General features: G+C 36.5%; 1 protein-coding gene across 1 annotated transcript in view; it reads right to left on the bottom strand.

Annotated features, from left to right (window-relative positions):
- The window catches only part of LOC307131883 (voltage-dependent calcium channel subunit alpha-2/delta-1), a 159,598-nt gene that overhangs the window by 80,366 nt on the left and 62,888 nt on the right, over positions 1–16,344 (bottom strand). The window contains exons 4-7 of the mRNA XM_079825894.1: positions 14,390–14,449; positions 10,391–10,426; positions 7,701–7,833; positions 4,118–4,249 (exon numbers count right to left, since the gene is read on the bottom strand). Coding sequence (XP_079682020.1) covers positions 4,118–4,249; positions 7,701–7,833; positions 10,391–10,426; positions 14,390–14,449 — 361 coding nt within the window. The remainder of the gene's footprint in view (positions 1–4,117; positions 4,250–7,700; positions 7,834–10,390; positions 10,427–14,389; positions 14,450–16,344) is intronic.

Here is a 16,344-nt window from a genome sequence, read left to right as displayed (position 1 = left end):
TATGAATGACCCCTGATCTCAAACTCCATTTGATTTGTCACATCTATGTAGTGAGCACATCAGCGAAGCCTCACTAGAAACCTGTTGCTGTGTCCGGTGGGTGGGTGGTTTATGGTTTATTTTGACATGTTGGAGAAAAAAAAGGGCCTTGGTGGCCACAGAAGAATTTCAGCTTCAATTCTTCTCTTTAACAGAAAAAAATAACCTGGTGCAAATGAGGGTGCTCATCTGTGACTATCACAGCTGAACATCTAACAAGACGTGTTTCTTCATAAATGGCATCCCACGTTCTGACATTTAGTGAGTGGATCACAGCTGTAAGTGCCAGCAGATCTGAGACACTGTGATTTGGCCGTAACAAAGTAATCGACCAGTGTTCTGCCGGCTATAATGAATTGAGGTTTGCAAGAGCATCAATATTTTATAGGCGTGCATGTATCTATAAGGAGACAATCGATGGTTCAGGGCCCACGTTATATTCTATTACAGTCTTAAAGGAATAGTTCACCCAAAAAATGTTAACTCACTCATGTCATTCAAAACCCATATAACTTTTTTCTTCACTGGAATACAAAAGTAGAATTTCTTAAAGGGATAGTTCACCCAAAAATGAAAATTCGCCCATGATTTACTAAACCTCAAGTCATCCTAGGTGTATATGACATTCTTCTTTCAGACGAACACAATCAGAGTTATATTACAAAAGTCCAGGCTAATCCAAGCATTATAATTGCAATAATAGTTGCTCTGTTTTTTTAATGGACAGGTCCATAAAAATGCACCTGTCCATCGAATAACGTGCTCCACGCGGCTCCGGGGTATTAATAAAGGCCTTTAAAAAAATATCCATATTTAAAATGTTATCAAGTAAAGTTCCAGCCGATCACCTTCCATGGAAAAGTGTTGAAAGTTGAGGTGAAACTCAAGATACGTGATGTCATGACGAGCGTACCTGGTCGCGTTAGTCTTTCGATCGGCAGAGGACCTTTCAACACTTTTTCCATAAATTGAACATGGAAGGCGGTCAGCCGAAACTTTACTTTATAAAGTTTTAAATATGGATCGTTTTCTTACACAAACGCATTGATTCGCTTCAGAAGGCCTTTATTAACACCCCGGAGCCGCGTGGAGAACGTTATTCGACAGACAGGTGCATTTTTTATGGACTTCAAAAACAGAATAACCATTACTGCTATAATAACACCTGGACTTTTGTAATATAACTCCGATTTTATTTGTCTGAAAGAAGAATGTCATATACACCTAGGATGACTTGAGGGTGAGTAAATCATGGGCTAATTTTCATTTTTGGGTGAACTATCCCTTTAAGACTATCCCTGCCTCTCAGCTCAATACATTAAAAAAATGAGGACTATAAACTTGTTCACACCGGGACGATTATCGCGCGCGTTTATCGCTGACATTTAACGCCTCATGACTAAACAAAGGACACCAATGTGAGTGTGCACACTGATGCGTTAAAAACTGGCCGACCAATGAGATTGGCGCTTTTGTTCAAGTGCCTGGAGCTGCTGAAGTTACAGTATAACACTAGCCTGGGAAAACCCAGACAACTTCCGGCAAATTTAGATTTGCTCTGCAAGTAGTCTGGCAAAGACCCCATTCAAGCCCATTTCTAAACCCTAGAAATCTTTACACGATGACGACAGCGCAGCGACGTTAGCAGATTTGCCGCTGTGGAGCATCACTCGTTCGAATCATCTATCGTGTCTGTTTTAAGCGATTTAAACTTTTCCTTTTCGTTAAAACCCGAGCAAAGAACAACACTCGAAGCCTTCATATCTATAAAAGATGTTATCGCTGTCTTACCGACTGGATTCGGCAAAAGTCTGATACCAGCTTGGCCCTTTGGTGGCTAAACGAATGGGTCTTAGCGAGAGCCCTCTGGTAGTGTTAATGTTTTACAAAATATAGTTTTAAGTCCTTTTCAGGCGTGAATGTAGTTGTTTAAAGCTCAAATCTGAGGTTTATTTATAAAGAGAGCGCCTTTTTTAAAATTAGATCTGCCGTTTTCGGAGTTGTGAGCTCCAGTGGTTCAGCGGCGCTCAATCGATCATTGAGCCCGCTGAGAGGCGCCTTTCCTCGGCCAGTCTTTCTGCCGTCTGCCGCTGGCTCTGATGTCTCTGTAGTGGTTAAACCATCTCGTCTTTTGTAGATCTAACGGCTGATCTTTGCTCTCATTAATCTATAATTTGTTCCTAGACAGATTGTTTTGTCTGAGGGCAAAGTGAAGTTTCATAACTTTATATTTTTAAGATATTAAACTTTACCGTTGTAGTCTCCTAGCGCTGACTTTGACTGAATTGCTTTATTTATTGTATAGCTTCTTATACCTTTTACTTATACTTTTATAATTGCTATTGATGATCACACATAAACTGACATTTAACAAAAAAGAGACTGGGTTGTGTTTTGTGTCATATTTAATTTATTACAGTGATAATCATAGCCTATATTATGTGTGTGTGTTTTTTTTTTTTTAATGTTACCGAAAAGAGGCTGTTTTTTTTTTAATATTTCGTTTTGTTATAAACATGCATTGAAGATAATATGCATTGCCTGCACTACATAGGCTATATACTGAGTGATGTCAAGAACGCTGCTTGTCCATTAGCAGAGTAGGCGGACTAGCATACATCATCTCCCTCATCGCTCTGATTGGTTTTAGGTCTATCCAATTGCGCCGAGAGGCATTTGAGCGACGCCCGTTGGTGACGCCCCTTTGGAAATGATTTGTCTATGTAGCTTTGCCAGACCATAACTCAGTTACTACTGAGAATGGTCTGGTTTTAACCAGGCTAGTATAACACGACTTGGTGGCGCTCAAGCACAAAACGGTCTTGCCGAGCACACATTGGCGAAGAAGAAGATGCAACGAGGCAAGATAAGTGTAGAGCCGCTGGTCTCTTTGGTGTCTGAACTCTGAACATAAAGAACTTAAGGACAAACGCTACAGCGACTACAAAAAATCTCGATAAGAGAGAATTGTTATGGAGAGGAATTGCAGATCAAATAGAATTTGATGGTGAGTTTCCACCATTCATTGATCTGCATTCAAATCAAAAGCGTCATCTACTGTCAGGAAGTGAATTTGCACGTTCACTCGGCAGTGAAAATCACTTGGGTATGAACAAAAAGATGCGTCGAAAAACGTCTCGGAAAAAACGCTGGCGATAAGCGCACGCGATAATTGCGTGTGCATGAGGCTTAAAGGCTGTTAGGCACCAAAATGACCAAAAAAATCATGAAAGAATACAACTTCTGCTCTATATTCCAATTCTGGAATAGAAGAACAGACTAAAACTGAAAGTTTTTCACTGAAAATACTGACGTTTGCTCTTCGTCACATTCATAAGAGTTCATGCGAAAAATAGCAATGCCCTATTTGTGAATCATTCTTCTGAGTCAATGAATCTGGTTCACAAACCCAGTCTGAGTGATTCATTCAATGATCTGGTTTTCTCCGCTTCAATGATTCAATGATTCGACTGCAACTGTTAACAGGCCAGTGGAGTAGAAGATTGTCAGTGAATCATTTTGATCTGTTTCTCACACAAAGGTGTTTGTATGGCTTCAGAACTCATACGGATCTCTTTTATGCTTTGTGCGTCCTTTTTGAAGATCAACACCAGGTCCTAATCACTTTTATTATATGATAAAGACAATTCTTCCAAAATTATTTTTTGTGTTCTACAAAGATTTTAAAAAAAGTCATACAGATTTGGTAAAACATGAGGGTGACAGAATTTCGGTTGAATTATTTCTCTACACACAACAAACTCCAGAGGTTCAAAAGTGGCTAATGCACTGTTTATATGCAACTTTTTTTCTGTCTGAAAGTAATGAAAATGAATTGAGCACCTCATTACTTTTCTCCTCTGTCATCATTACATTTCAGAAGAATATAATGAGCCCTCTGCTGTGATATTTGATCTTATAATTTGTTATGAAAATTTGAGCCGGGACTACATGCTATGTTTACCAATTAGAGACAGCCGAGTCTTACAAAGGGAGGGAGGCCGTGCGTGTGTGAGTGAGTTCTGATTGTAATGCGTATGTGTGAATAGTTCTGAATTGAACAGACACAAGCACTTACCTGGGTAATAGCGAGCTAATCCAGTAGCGCTGCCAAACACTTGCCATAGTAGCGTTGGATCATCTTCTCTGTTTTTCTTAAAGACGTCTTCCAACGCTTCAGTCCAGTTCAGCTCATTCAACACAATAGTGGCTGGAATACACAGGCAATTACACGCATTAATATTCAGTCAGTTATTATTACTAACAAATATTATCACAACACATGATTCAGTGGCATCCTCTGAATACTTGAATCTACTTACAGAGGTCAAATGTGCTTATAGTTACTTGTGAGAGGAGGAGGAGGAAAGACACAAAGAGAGGCGTATTTTACCTTCACCTCAACCACTGTTAACAGAATGATTCTGTGCTATACACTGAGGGCTCTTCATCTCCTCAGCTGCAAACAAGCTGATTGACTTTATTACATCATGACTGAGGGAACCATGGAAACCTATAATCATCCTATCAAACATTTTGCTTCTGAAAAGGCTGTGTGCTGATAGGCAGTCAGAAGTGCTAGTAGAGATATGCTAATCAGTTGCGAAAACAGCCTGTGTGTCAACAATTATTGTAATGAAGCATGAAAAATTCAGTGTTATAACAACCATAACTTTATTTTTATTGGGGGCAGGGCTGAGAACAGAAAAGAGAAGAAGGAAATGAGAAAATGATGCATGAGAGGCACATTTTCTTGAGCTTTTTCTCAAAAAAAAAAAAAAAAAGACAGTCTGATCAATGACTAGAGAGAAACTGTAGCTTACACAATGAATCAGGTTACGTTCAAGATGGATTGCAAATATTTTGCACAAATACAGACATAATTAAGTGTATACTTTCTATCTATCTATCTTATCCATCTATCCACTACTCATTTACTTATTCATGAAAATATGTAAAAACTTGCGTCCGTTGAACCCAAATTTAAATAAAATCCACACTGCTCACATGCTCTGGCCACTGTACATTTTGCCTTTTGACAGACTTGCTATATGGTGGTCAATCTTATATATGTCAATACTCTGAAGTATTGATTAGTTCCTCAACCTCCACTTATTACATCCATCCGTTTGGATGTGAAGCAGAGGAAATTTGCCAGCACCCACTGTGAGTTGTCACTCTTAATCATTGTTAAGTGTTTCTTGGTGTTGGCTGACTCTGGCAGAGGGGGGTCACCCACCCTCCTCTAGCAACCCCTAAACGATGTACTACTTTATCCACGAAAATCCAATTTTCTCCCCGGCGGGAGTGGCAGATCTGTGTTATTTCTGTGTGTGTGTGTGTGTGTGTGTGTGTGGATATTGTGGTTCCAGGCTATTTGTGGTTTTTGAGTGTTTGATAGAGGTTGATGTGTGCAAACTTTGCTTTTAGGGTCGCTAGAGAAAAGCCACTATAGGTTCTCACTGCCTTACATAGAGTGAACAACCTTTGGAATTAATGGACATATAGACACTCCCGTAATATTGGACATTATTCACACACAGTTTCAGCACAGAGTTTGAGAGGGTCTGGCAGCCAGCTCGATTCTACACACGTATTATGTTTCCTTCTGGCACAAGGTCAGGTCAGACCCAAGACCACAGCAATTATAGCTCTACCCTTTTTGCCTTCCCTGAGTCTATGTCTCTTTCTGTCACTTGGTTATTTTCCATTTCTCCCAGACTCCCACTATTAAATATAAAATTTTAAAGTTCACCCAAAAATGAGAAGTCTTCCATAATTTACTCTGCCTCATATTTATTAGAAGTTATTTTTAAGATGTTCCTGCCCATCTCATCCATACAATTAACAAGAATGGCAAAGGGGCTTGGCAAGCTCTAAAAATCAGCAAAAATTACAATAAAATGATCTGGGTAGTTGACAAATAAACTTTTTTTAAAACATTGCTTTTTGAAGAAAAAATGCATATTGTTATGTAGTGTGAAGTCTGATGTTTGAGAAAATACAAGTGGTCACTAACTTTGTCAATTCTTTCATTGTTTTTTGAACATTTTTACTGAAATATGTCCAATGGTGTGACATAGAAAGAATTAGGAATATAGGGGTGTTGCACCTAAGACAACATAAATTAACACTTTTATAGTGGTTCCAAAATAAGTTAAATATTTAAACAATTCTGAGACAAAATCTTACCATGTGCACATGTCATGGGCTTCACAGTAACATGACCTTGAATGGGGTCCTTCAACTAATTAAACTTGTCCGAGGAATTGCCCGATTTAAAATCAGGATATGGCGTCACACCGGATGACATGGTTTTCAGTGAGAAATTGTATCAAGATCCTACTCTTTTAGAAGTATATGGATGAAATCTAAAATAGACACTTGTAAGTATTTATTAACATTTGTTAATAAGGTATTTGTTATAATAATAAGGTATTATAATAAGGTTATTAAGATATTTATTTATTTACAAGGTAAATTAGGTATTTGTTAACATTTGTATGCTTTTCTTTTTAATTTATAAAAGTTGTAATTTATTGAACAATACTTGAGACAGTCACACCATAGGTCAATTTTGAGATTTGGCTCGAAAATGTAAAAAAATCACAAGACAAAGCAGTTTTTATATCAATAGGTCCATGTAAGAGTCAGACAAATAAATGTTTAACCGTTTACTGTATATTAAATGATGACAATACTAATTATATTATGTTTTATCTTGTGTGACAGTGAAAATGCCATGCGATGTCAACAACCCACCTGGGGTCTTTAAAGGCCAAAAATGCATGCTTTAATCACAAAATTAATAAATAATTAATAACCAACAAGCACACAACTATAGATAACCAGATGAAGCAATCCTACCCAAAAAGCCTTTGTAAATGACTCACACATAAAATTAGAAATAGCAATATAGGATTAGGAAATGACTCACAGATAATTGCATAAAATGGTATGCAATTACAAGACAAGTGACGAGGAGACTCCCTTCTTAAATTACAGGGGCAGCCACCCTCTAACTCACTGCTTACTAGAGACTGAAGCATCAACTTGATCTGATTTGGTATTCTTTGTTTAAAAAGCAAGCAAATGCATCCACCATATAACCTTATGCTCACCGCAGAGCACATCTGTCTGACTTGATGTCATTTCAAATAGCCTTCTACTCTGTTTACCAAAGGGCACAATGGCCAACGTAATTACCTGAATTTATTTGTCTTCCATTTGTGTGCATGGGTGTGTGTATGACAAGGTCAATAGGGAAGGGCCGTCTAACACCAAAGAGCCAGACGCTATCCCAGCAGGCCAACTGAGACTCTATGGCTTGGCCAGCCTTCTATCCCTGCTTAAAAACCATAAAGAACTCACACATATAGTTTAAATAGATGCGCACGCATACCATGGGTTTATCCAAACAGGCGCACCTGCACTTATTCTGACAAAAGTTTCCCCTGAGAGTCTTTGCTGTCAAATAGATTATATAATTCTCCTCAAAAAGCTCTCACAAAGACACACTTATACACTCCGTTTTATAACTGACATCCAAAGCAATCAGCTGCAGAGCATCTCATCAGATTCCCAGCAGTAGATAATATGTTATGGCGGAGCAGACAGAGTGCTAAGGAAGCGTGTCTGTGGGGGGTGGGGGAGTTACTTACAGCCGTCATATATGTCCGTAGGGATATGCACAGCCGTATGGTTGTAGGAGGTTAGGCGGTTTTTGAATGACGGGTCTTCTTTAAATTCAGGTCTGATCCGGTTTTTCCTTCCTTCTGTTTCATTGGCATCAAGCTAAAAGAAAAACAACAACAGCAACTGATGTATATATATTTATATATACACACACACACACACACACTCACAGCCAGCTGTGCTCAAAAGTTTACATACCCATCGCAAAATCTGTTAATAATTTTAACAAAATAAAAAGGATCATACAAAACACGTTAATTTTTATTTAGTACTGCCCTTAATAGCTATTTCACATAACAGATGTTTACAATAGAGTCCACAAGAGAAAATAATAGCTGAATTTTTTTTTTTAAATGAACCCGTTTAAAAGTTTACATACCCTTGATTCTTAATACTCTGTCATTACCTGTATGATCCACATAATTTTTTTTTTTTTTTTGTGATAGTTGTTACTTTGTAGTACTCAAGACCGGTCTTGGTCTCGAGACCGGTCTTAATACCATTTTTTGAAGTTCGGTCACTACTGCATTTCTCCTCCGTCTTGTCTTGGTCTCAGACTTAGAGGACCCTGGATTTTATCTCAAGACCAGACAAGACCACAACTGCAAGGAAATCACTAAATTGCTGGTGCATTGTCTGATTTAACATTAAAGCGATTTGATGTAAAACTTTCTGCCTAAAATGCAATCAATAACCTCTTTGTAATGTGATTTCTTGTGTTCCTGTGCAGCCGGGTTAAAAAGCAATGCAGCACTGTCTCAAAAATGTCCAAAATTAATATAAATGCCCACAAAATTCTGAGATTTTTTTTATTTTTTATATAACATAGAATATAATTAAGCAAAATCACAAGAGCAAGATAGCTGTTTTCATGAATATATAAGCGTGATTGCAAATTATATTGATTTATTCAAACGTTCAATAAACAAGAAAATAATATTAAACAACAAATTTTAAACTCTCTTCGCTAATACGGCAACATTTTGTTATTAAATGAATCAGCTGCTTTGAACAAATCGGTTGAATAAATGATTCTGTGACTGTTAAATAATTTTAATGTTTTAATATTAAATGAATCTGAACATTATTTATACAGGTGTAATTGTACCAATTCAGATGCAACTTCTGTGCCATGAATTGTATTGTTAGTGATTTGATTGGTAACAGTGCTATAGTGTCTTACTATTCTAATTGTATTTATTCATTAAATATAAGACATTTCTCAGACAGTATGGATCTTTTAGATGAATTAAGGAGTGCTGGTCTGGTCTTGGTCTTGACTTGGTGTCGCCCTGCCTTTGCCTTGGTCTTGTCTTGGTCTCAACCCCACAAAGTCTTGGTCTTGTCTTGGTCACGGTTTAGGTGGTCTTGACTACAACGCTAATAGTTGTTAATGAGTCCCTTGTTTGTCCTGAACAATTAAACTGCCCATTGGTTTTCCGGCATCTTCTGCATATTTGAATCCTTTCCAGCAGTGGCTGTATGATTTTGAGATACATCTTGTACCACTGTGGACAATTGAGGGACTCATACACAACTACTACAAAAGGTTAAAACACTCACTGATGCTCAATACCGCAAGATAGGGGGGTGTAAACTTTTTGAATTGCGTGCAGAGGGAATTTTAAAGACAACCGTTTATCCCGCCCCTCGGATTGAGCCCTGTCAATGGTGAGTTTCCAGACCCAACATCTTGATGTGGGTCTGGCTTGTCAGGCTAGCTCCTGAGGGCAGTACTAAATGAATACATATAATCTTTAAACAAAATAAGAAAAACGGACACATCATCATCCTGTTCAAATGTTTCCACCACTCGGCTCCTAATGAAAGTGTTGCTTTCTTGGGCATCAGTGAATGTTTTCAAATTCACAAATTGGAGTCACCTTTTGTGTTCCACAGAAGAAAACGTTGTATGGGTTTTGAACGACATGTGGATGAGTAAATTATCAGTTTGTCACTGTATCATGAGATTTTGTTGGGTTTTGATTAGTTTTCATCAAACATCAATATCAAAATAAATGTGCTACCAATTTATCTATTAATATAATCATCTTATAACACTTTGTATGGCAGGTACTATCCATTCCAAACTAGTGCTCTTCATGTTCCCTCTGCCTGTTCGTTCCGCCTTGTACTTTTACACAATCTAATGCACACAGTCCCTCCATGTGTCTTACACACACTCATACTAATTGGCAGTTGAGATATATGGGGCACAAAAACTGTGTATCCACCAGCCGAGTGTGCGTCAACCGAGGAGAAGATATATTCTTATCATCTCTTGACTGTCTTAAATAACTCATATATATATATATATATATATATATATATATATATATATATATATATATATATATATATATATATATATATATATATATATATATATATATATATATATATATATATATATATATATATATATATATATATATATATATATATATATATATATATATATATATATATATATATATATATATATATATATATATATATATATATATATATATATATATACTCACTAACGCATGGTCATAACTGGTCCGAAGAGGTCACGGCATTCATTTTTGATATAGTATCTGTGCTTGAAAAAACGCTGAGTGTGTCTGTGTGCTGAGGTCTGCCTGTGAAGAGTCTTGAATTATATACTCACATTATCCTTGGCATTAAAGTAAACTATATCGGTTTCCTGCAGGGAAAGAGAAAAATAAGAACATTTAAAGAAAGGGAAGTTTGAAAACAGCTCAAATTGTAAATCTAAAAAATATTTCTTGGGATAAAACAAGAGCCACGTTAAAATGCATCTTGAGGTTGAATATCTCAGAGCTACAATAGTTCTAGTTTATGCACTTGGTCTGGTTTTCGCAACGTTGCCATAGAAAAACCATTCAGTGAACAGTTCTTGAAGGGTTAGTTCACCCAAAAATGAAAATTCTGTCATTAATTCCTCACCCTCATGTCGTTCCAAACCCGTAAGACCTTCGTTCAACTTTGGAACACAAATGAAGATATTTTTGATTAAAATTTGAGAGCTCTATGACCCCTCCATAGACAGCAATTTAATTAACACTTTCAAGGTCCAGAAAGGTAGGAAAAACATCGTTAAAATCGTCCATGTGACTACAGTGGTTCAATCTTAATTTTAGCTGTACTGTTTACACTGCGTCAACAGTGTAAGAGTCTTACACAGGCTAGAAGAAATTGTTGAATAAAGCCGTTATTTTGTTTGTTTTTTCCGCACAAAAAGTATTCTCGGCGCTTCATAAAATTAAGATTAAACCACTGTAGTCACATTGACGATTTTAACAATGTCTTTCCTACCTTTCTAGACCTTGAAAGTGTAAAATTGCTGTCTATGGAGGGGTCAGAAAGCTCTCGGATTTCATCAAAAATATCTTAATTTGTGTTCCGAAGATGAACGAAGGTCTTATGGGTTTGGAACGACATGAGGGCGAGTAATTAATGACAGAATTTTCATTTTTGGTTGAACTAACCCTTTGAAAGGACCACTGTTTTTTTAGTGTGAAGAACCTTTTAAAATCTGAAGAACCTTTTTCCACTATAAAGAACCTTTTGTACAATGGAAAGGTTCCATGTATTTTAAAGATTCTTCATGAAATCATTATTTGGAACCTTTATTTTTAATAGGCTATACCTTCCCAAATCTTTAAAACTGTACAGTATTACTCTGTAGTGTCCAAATCATACAGTAACAGTATCACTGCACTATGCCAAGCTTGCATACAACATGTGTTCCACGGATCTGAACTGTCATACAGATGCTTTGTAGCAAGTGTGAAATGCATTAGAGAGAGCTAAAGAAAGCTTTGCCTGGCAGGTTTTACAGCAAGTGGTCAGGATAACCTGCTGATGTTCCGCTCTGGACCGTCAGTGTTGTCAGGGGCATTTTAAGGCCTTTACGGCATATGGTGGGCGTGTGCACGGATGTGTCTGTCTACAGTAAAAATAAATCCGCGGGAGAAATGCAGAATGTGTATTCAGTGAAATCAAATCTTCAGACATCTGCAGGGAGTGTGGGTAGTAAAATTGGATCCATTAAGCTACCACACATTCCCTCACTTAAATACTAACTCAAATACACACAGAGGAAAAAGACACCATGGTACAATCAGATTGTTTATTTATTTATTTGTCAATTTATTTATTCACTTGTTTGCATTTAATTGAATGAATTTCAATGTATCAATTTCAAAAACGTTTCCTACTGGGGGTCTTCATTTGGAATGATCTAATTAAAACACGTCAGATTTTATTCTTGTGATTAGTCATCTAAGATGTCTTCCACTGCCTAAATAATTTAATATGCAGGATGCAAACTGATACTTTTTTATTTAACTGATTATAATTGTTAAGTCAGGATATGCAATCTGATTACCTAAAAAAGATCCATTGGAGCTGATGTTATGCATGTTACCTAGACCACCATGGTTGCGTAGCGACAAGTCACTTGTGAGTAGAGATGGGTCATGATGGTTGACTAGTCATCCAACAGCCAGCTAGATTATTAGGGAGGCTGGCTAGTTTACTGTAATATTTTTAGCAGCAGTGTTTTAATTAGTATGCTGAGAGTTTGCTGTTGCACCGTAAAACCCTCTCGGAAAAATATTCAAATTCATGCTCTTTAAAGAACCACACCTAGACACATTCAGGCAGATGTCTTTGGCCTTTGCATTGAATCTCTCACTGTTTTTGAGCATGTCAATTTAAAAATAGCCGAAGTCTTAAGATCCCTGCATTCTATTTTATCTATCTGTTTTTATGCAAGGATGCCTTATGTAAACAATACCCAAGAAATGTGGGATGCATGGCAGATTCAATTATATATTCAGTTCAGTTTCAATTTATTTGCATAGCAATAATATAGTACAGCAGATACTACTGGGGTTAGGTAGGTTGCTCAAGGTTCTTTGCATAAACCAGCAACATTCTGAAGACCAGCCCTGAGTTTATTTGTATTCAGATTCACATGATTCCTCACTTTACCCTAAAGAGATAGTTCACACACAATTTTTAATTCTACTATCATTTAGTAGACAAGTTGTTCCAAATTTGTATGACGTTCTTTCTTCTGTGGAACACAGAAGGGGATATGCTTCAAAATGTCTATTGTTTTGTCCATACAATTAAAGTCAGTGGGGTGTTTTTTGACTGCTCTTCAACATAACTTATTTTGTGTTTCACAAAAGTAATAACATAGGTGTGAATTCAGGTTGAATGGGATACTTTTTGCAATTGAAATGACTGGGAAAAGGTATCACAATCAACCTAAATTCACCCCTACCTTTTGGAACAACATGAGGGTGAGTAAATAATGACAGAATTACAATTTTTAGGAATATCCCTTTAAAATCTTTTCTTTGCAACAGTCATCCCACTAGCTCAGTTATTCCCAACTGGAGGTACGCAAAAAGATTTAGATTTTGCTTGGTTTGTTCTGCATAGGCGGAATAGGCATGCCAGGAATGCTGTCAATCACCCCAGCATCACCCAAGCTTGGCGCAATAGTCAGTGTAAATGTGTCCATTTACAATGTTATTTTGCAGCGTTTAGTATTGTAGCCTATCACAGGCATGTCTGTTGAAATTAATGGCCAATCCAACCTGGTCTCACAGAATTCCGTGAAATGAATAATATGCCCTTAACTCAAAATTCGTGGCAGTTTCATGGTATTGCCGAAAATTCCGTGATGGGTCCACGGAAGTGATTCAGTCAATGACAGTAAAAAGTATGATTTTATGAATATTTATAGGCTACTTTTATATTTTGGAGCAACTAACTCCACTCCTACCCTAAACCTACCCACTCTCAACAATATAAAACACATAACAGGCAAATACAAGTACAGTCACAGGTATTTATTGCACAAACTGACCAAAAACAGTATAAAAGTATTAACTCATGTTGTATTCCAAGTCTTCTGAAGTCACAAGATGTCTTCATGTAAAGAACAGAGATTTTGAGTTAAGGGGCCCATGTTCATTTCACGGAATTCTGTGAGATCAGGTTAGAGGTGTTTAAGTTACCACCCAATATCCCTCAAAACGCTGAACGAGTTTCTGTTTAGTGTGAGTTTAAAAGTTCTACATGCTCAATAACCTAACTCTAACCCATTATAATATTGTTGTAACATAGTGGTTTTATAATGTCTAAATATAAATTAAAAAGCAAAACCTGTTCAAATATATATATATATATATATATATATATATATATATATATATATATATATTAGGAGTGGAAATGGCTAATATGAGCCAATAAATGCTCCTCTGTCGCCTTCTACCATAGTGTCTTTTTTCTATGTAATTAAAAATGTTTGTTTTCAATCAATTGTTGGATTGAAAATATTAAAATTTGATACATTTGTATTTTGTCCAGTCTTTTCACCCACAACATTGATTTATGGATGGTTTAGTGTTGATGAAGGGATACTTGAGGCTCAAAAGGTTGGGAACCACTGCACTAGCTCACTGGGAATAGTAGTAGTAAAAAACAATATGTATTGCAAAAAGGGCAACGCAAATAAAAACGAGCTTGAACTGATTTGAAACATAAAATCAAATAGAATGTAATTGTATGTTTTGTAGCACCTTGTACGTGTTCATAACACACTTGTTGTAGAAGAACTTACTTCAAATTCATCTTTCCATTGATGCTCCATTTGGAAATTTTCTGCTGCGGTTGCCAACGTCTATAAAAAGAACAATAGAACAACAGAAAATACATTTTAATTAGTTAAGCATTGCATCAAAGTATCTGTGATCATGATCAAAGCAACTCTGATGATGAGATAGTAAATTAAACGTGGAACATGAATTACTGTAAAGCAGCATTATCTGGCCTTACTGGTTATGTACTGTATAGCTAAGTTTTTATTTCATATTTTATTTCATTTTTATTTCATATTTTCACATGAAAAAGGTTTAATGAATAACGTTCTACTGGAATAAATAATATGTAACTTCACACACATTCAGACCTGGCTTATCAAAAAAATTTGACTGAACAAATAGGCTATACTGCAAATGGAGACAGTTAGTGGTCATATAATGTGAAGACTACTATAGAACAGGTGGGTGCTTTATACCAACACTCAATACTTTATCTCAAAATTTTCATACTAAAGAAATTTTGTTCCCAAAAGGTGACACCAAACAAACATGTGGGCAAGAGGTCTGAAAGGATGGTGGGTTCTGTTTAAGAAAAGGACAGAACAGAACAGAATAGAATGGAACATTCAGGTCTTTGTTCTGTCACCCGGAGCTCTCAGCAGCGCAACCCCCGCATATACAGAATCGGAGACTCTTCCCTCAAGGAAACGGTACAGTAACATGGTATGACATTTTGAGAACAAAGACAAGGATTCATGAGTTCTCACTCTTTGACACATAATTTATTAGAATATATGTTGGGATTTCTCAACTCGGACAGAACAGAATGAATTCTGGCACTATTTTCAGTTACACACAACCATGGTTAACACATTGCAGCCCGGGTAGAACCATTTTCTTGGTGTGAAGAACATTTTAATTATCTAAAAGAACCTTTTTACATTTTAACCTTTTTTATTTTTCAAGAGTGTATCTTCAGGTAATAATTAAAAAACCCTCTTGGAACATGTGTTGTGTTAAATAGTTTGAATAATTTGGTTAAAGCTGCCGTAAGTTTTGCCTCTTTGTCGCCATCTCTGTTTTAGACCTGCAATTGCAGTTATTTGCGTAGTTATCATCTGTACGTGAGTTTTGCATCAACACGGCTCCTCAGCATGGATGAATCTAATGTTTTGAGGGGTGTGTGCGGCTTTGCTGTCAGTCACGGCACCGGTGTGGATACTGTACTTCAGAATCACAGATTCTACGTCTTGAAGTGTAACCTAAATAAGAATGTTCACCAGAAAATGTCATCTGAACAAGTAAGTAACATGTCTGCCACTTTTGGGAACAAAACATTACAATAAACGCACTACCAACGTTGATTAAATCTAACGATCGATCGTGCAAATTATTATTGTTATACTTTGTTCTCAAAATGTTCATGTTAACAACATTAGCATTGCGTGACTACGTGTATTTAGTGTTTATTAACGTTACCTGTAGATTTAAATTTCTGTACAGTCTAATCTTTTGCTTTTGACTATGGGTGAATCTAATGTCACTGATGATTGTCGTTTGGACCTTTCTGGATTACAATCCGCCATCAAAATGATAAATTTAATTATTCCAGCTGCTGTGAAAAAAGGCTATAATTGATCTGCCACCTGCAGCATCCTCACATGCGATACTACTATTAGCCGAACTCTTATGTATACAGATGTGATGTGATGTAATGACGCAAAGACATGCTTGAATTTCCCACGGAAATCCGCCATACCACTCAAATTATAACACATTATTAAAAGTGTACCGTTGTGAATGGGGCTAAGGTAAGGAGATAATTTTGTGTACTTGCTCAAAAATTGATTTTGGATAATTTTTCACCAAAAAAAGTCACGGACTGCAGCTTTAAAAAAAAAAAAAAAAATTATATATATATATATATATATATATATATATATATATATATATATATATATATATATATATATAT

This window comes from Gobio gobio, assembly GCF_949357685.1.
Source record: "Gobio gobio genome assembly, chromosome: 9".
NCBI classification, from domain to species: domain Eukaryota; kingdom Metazoa; phylum Chordata; class Actinopteri; order Cypriniformes; family Gobionidae; genus Gobio; species Gobio gobio.
The sequence above is the reverse complement of the archived record's forward strand: the minus strand, read 5'-3'. Positions and strand labels throughout refer to the sequence as shown.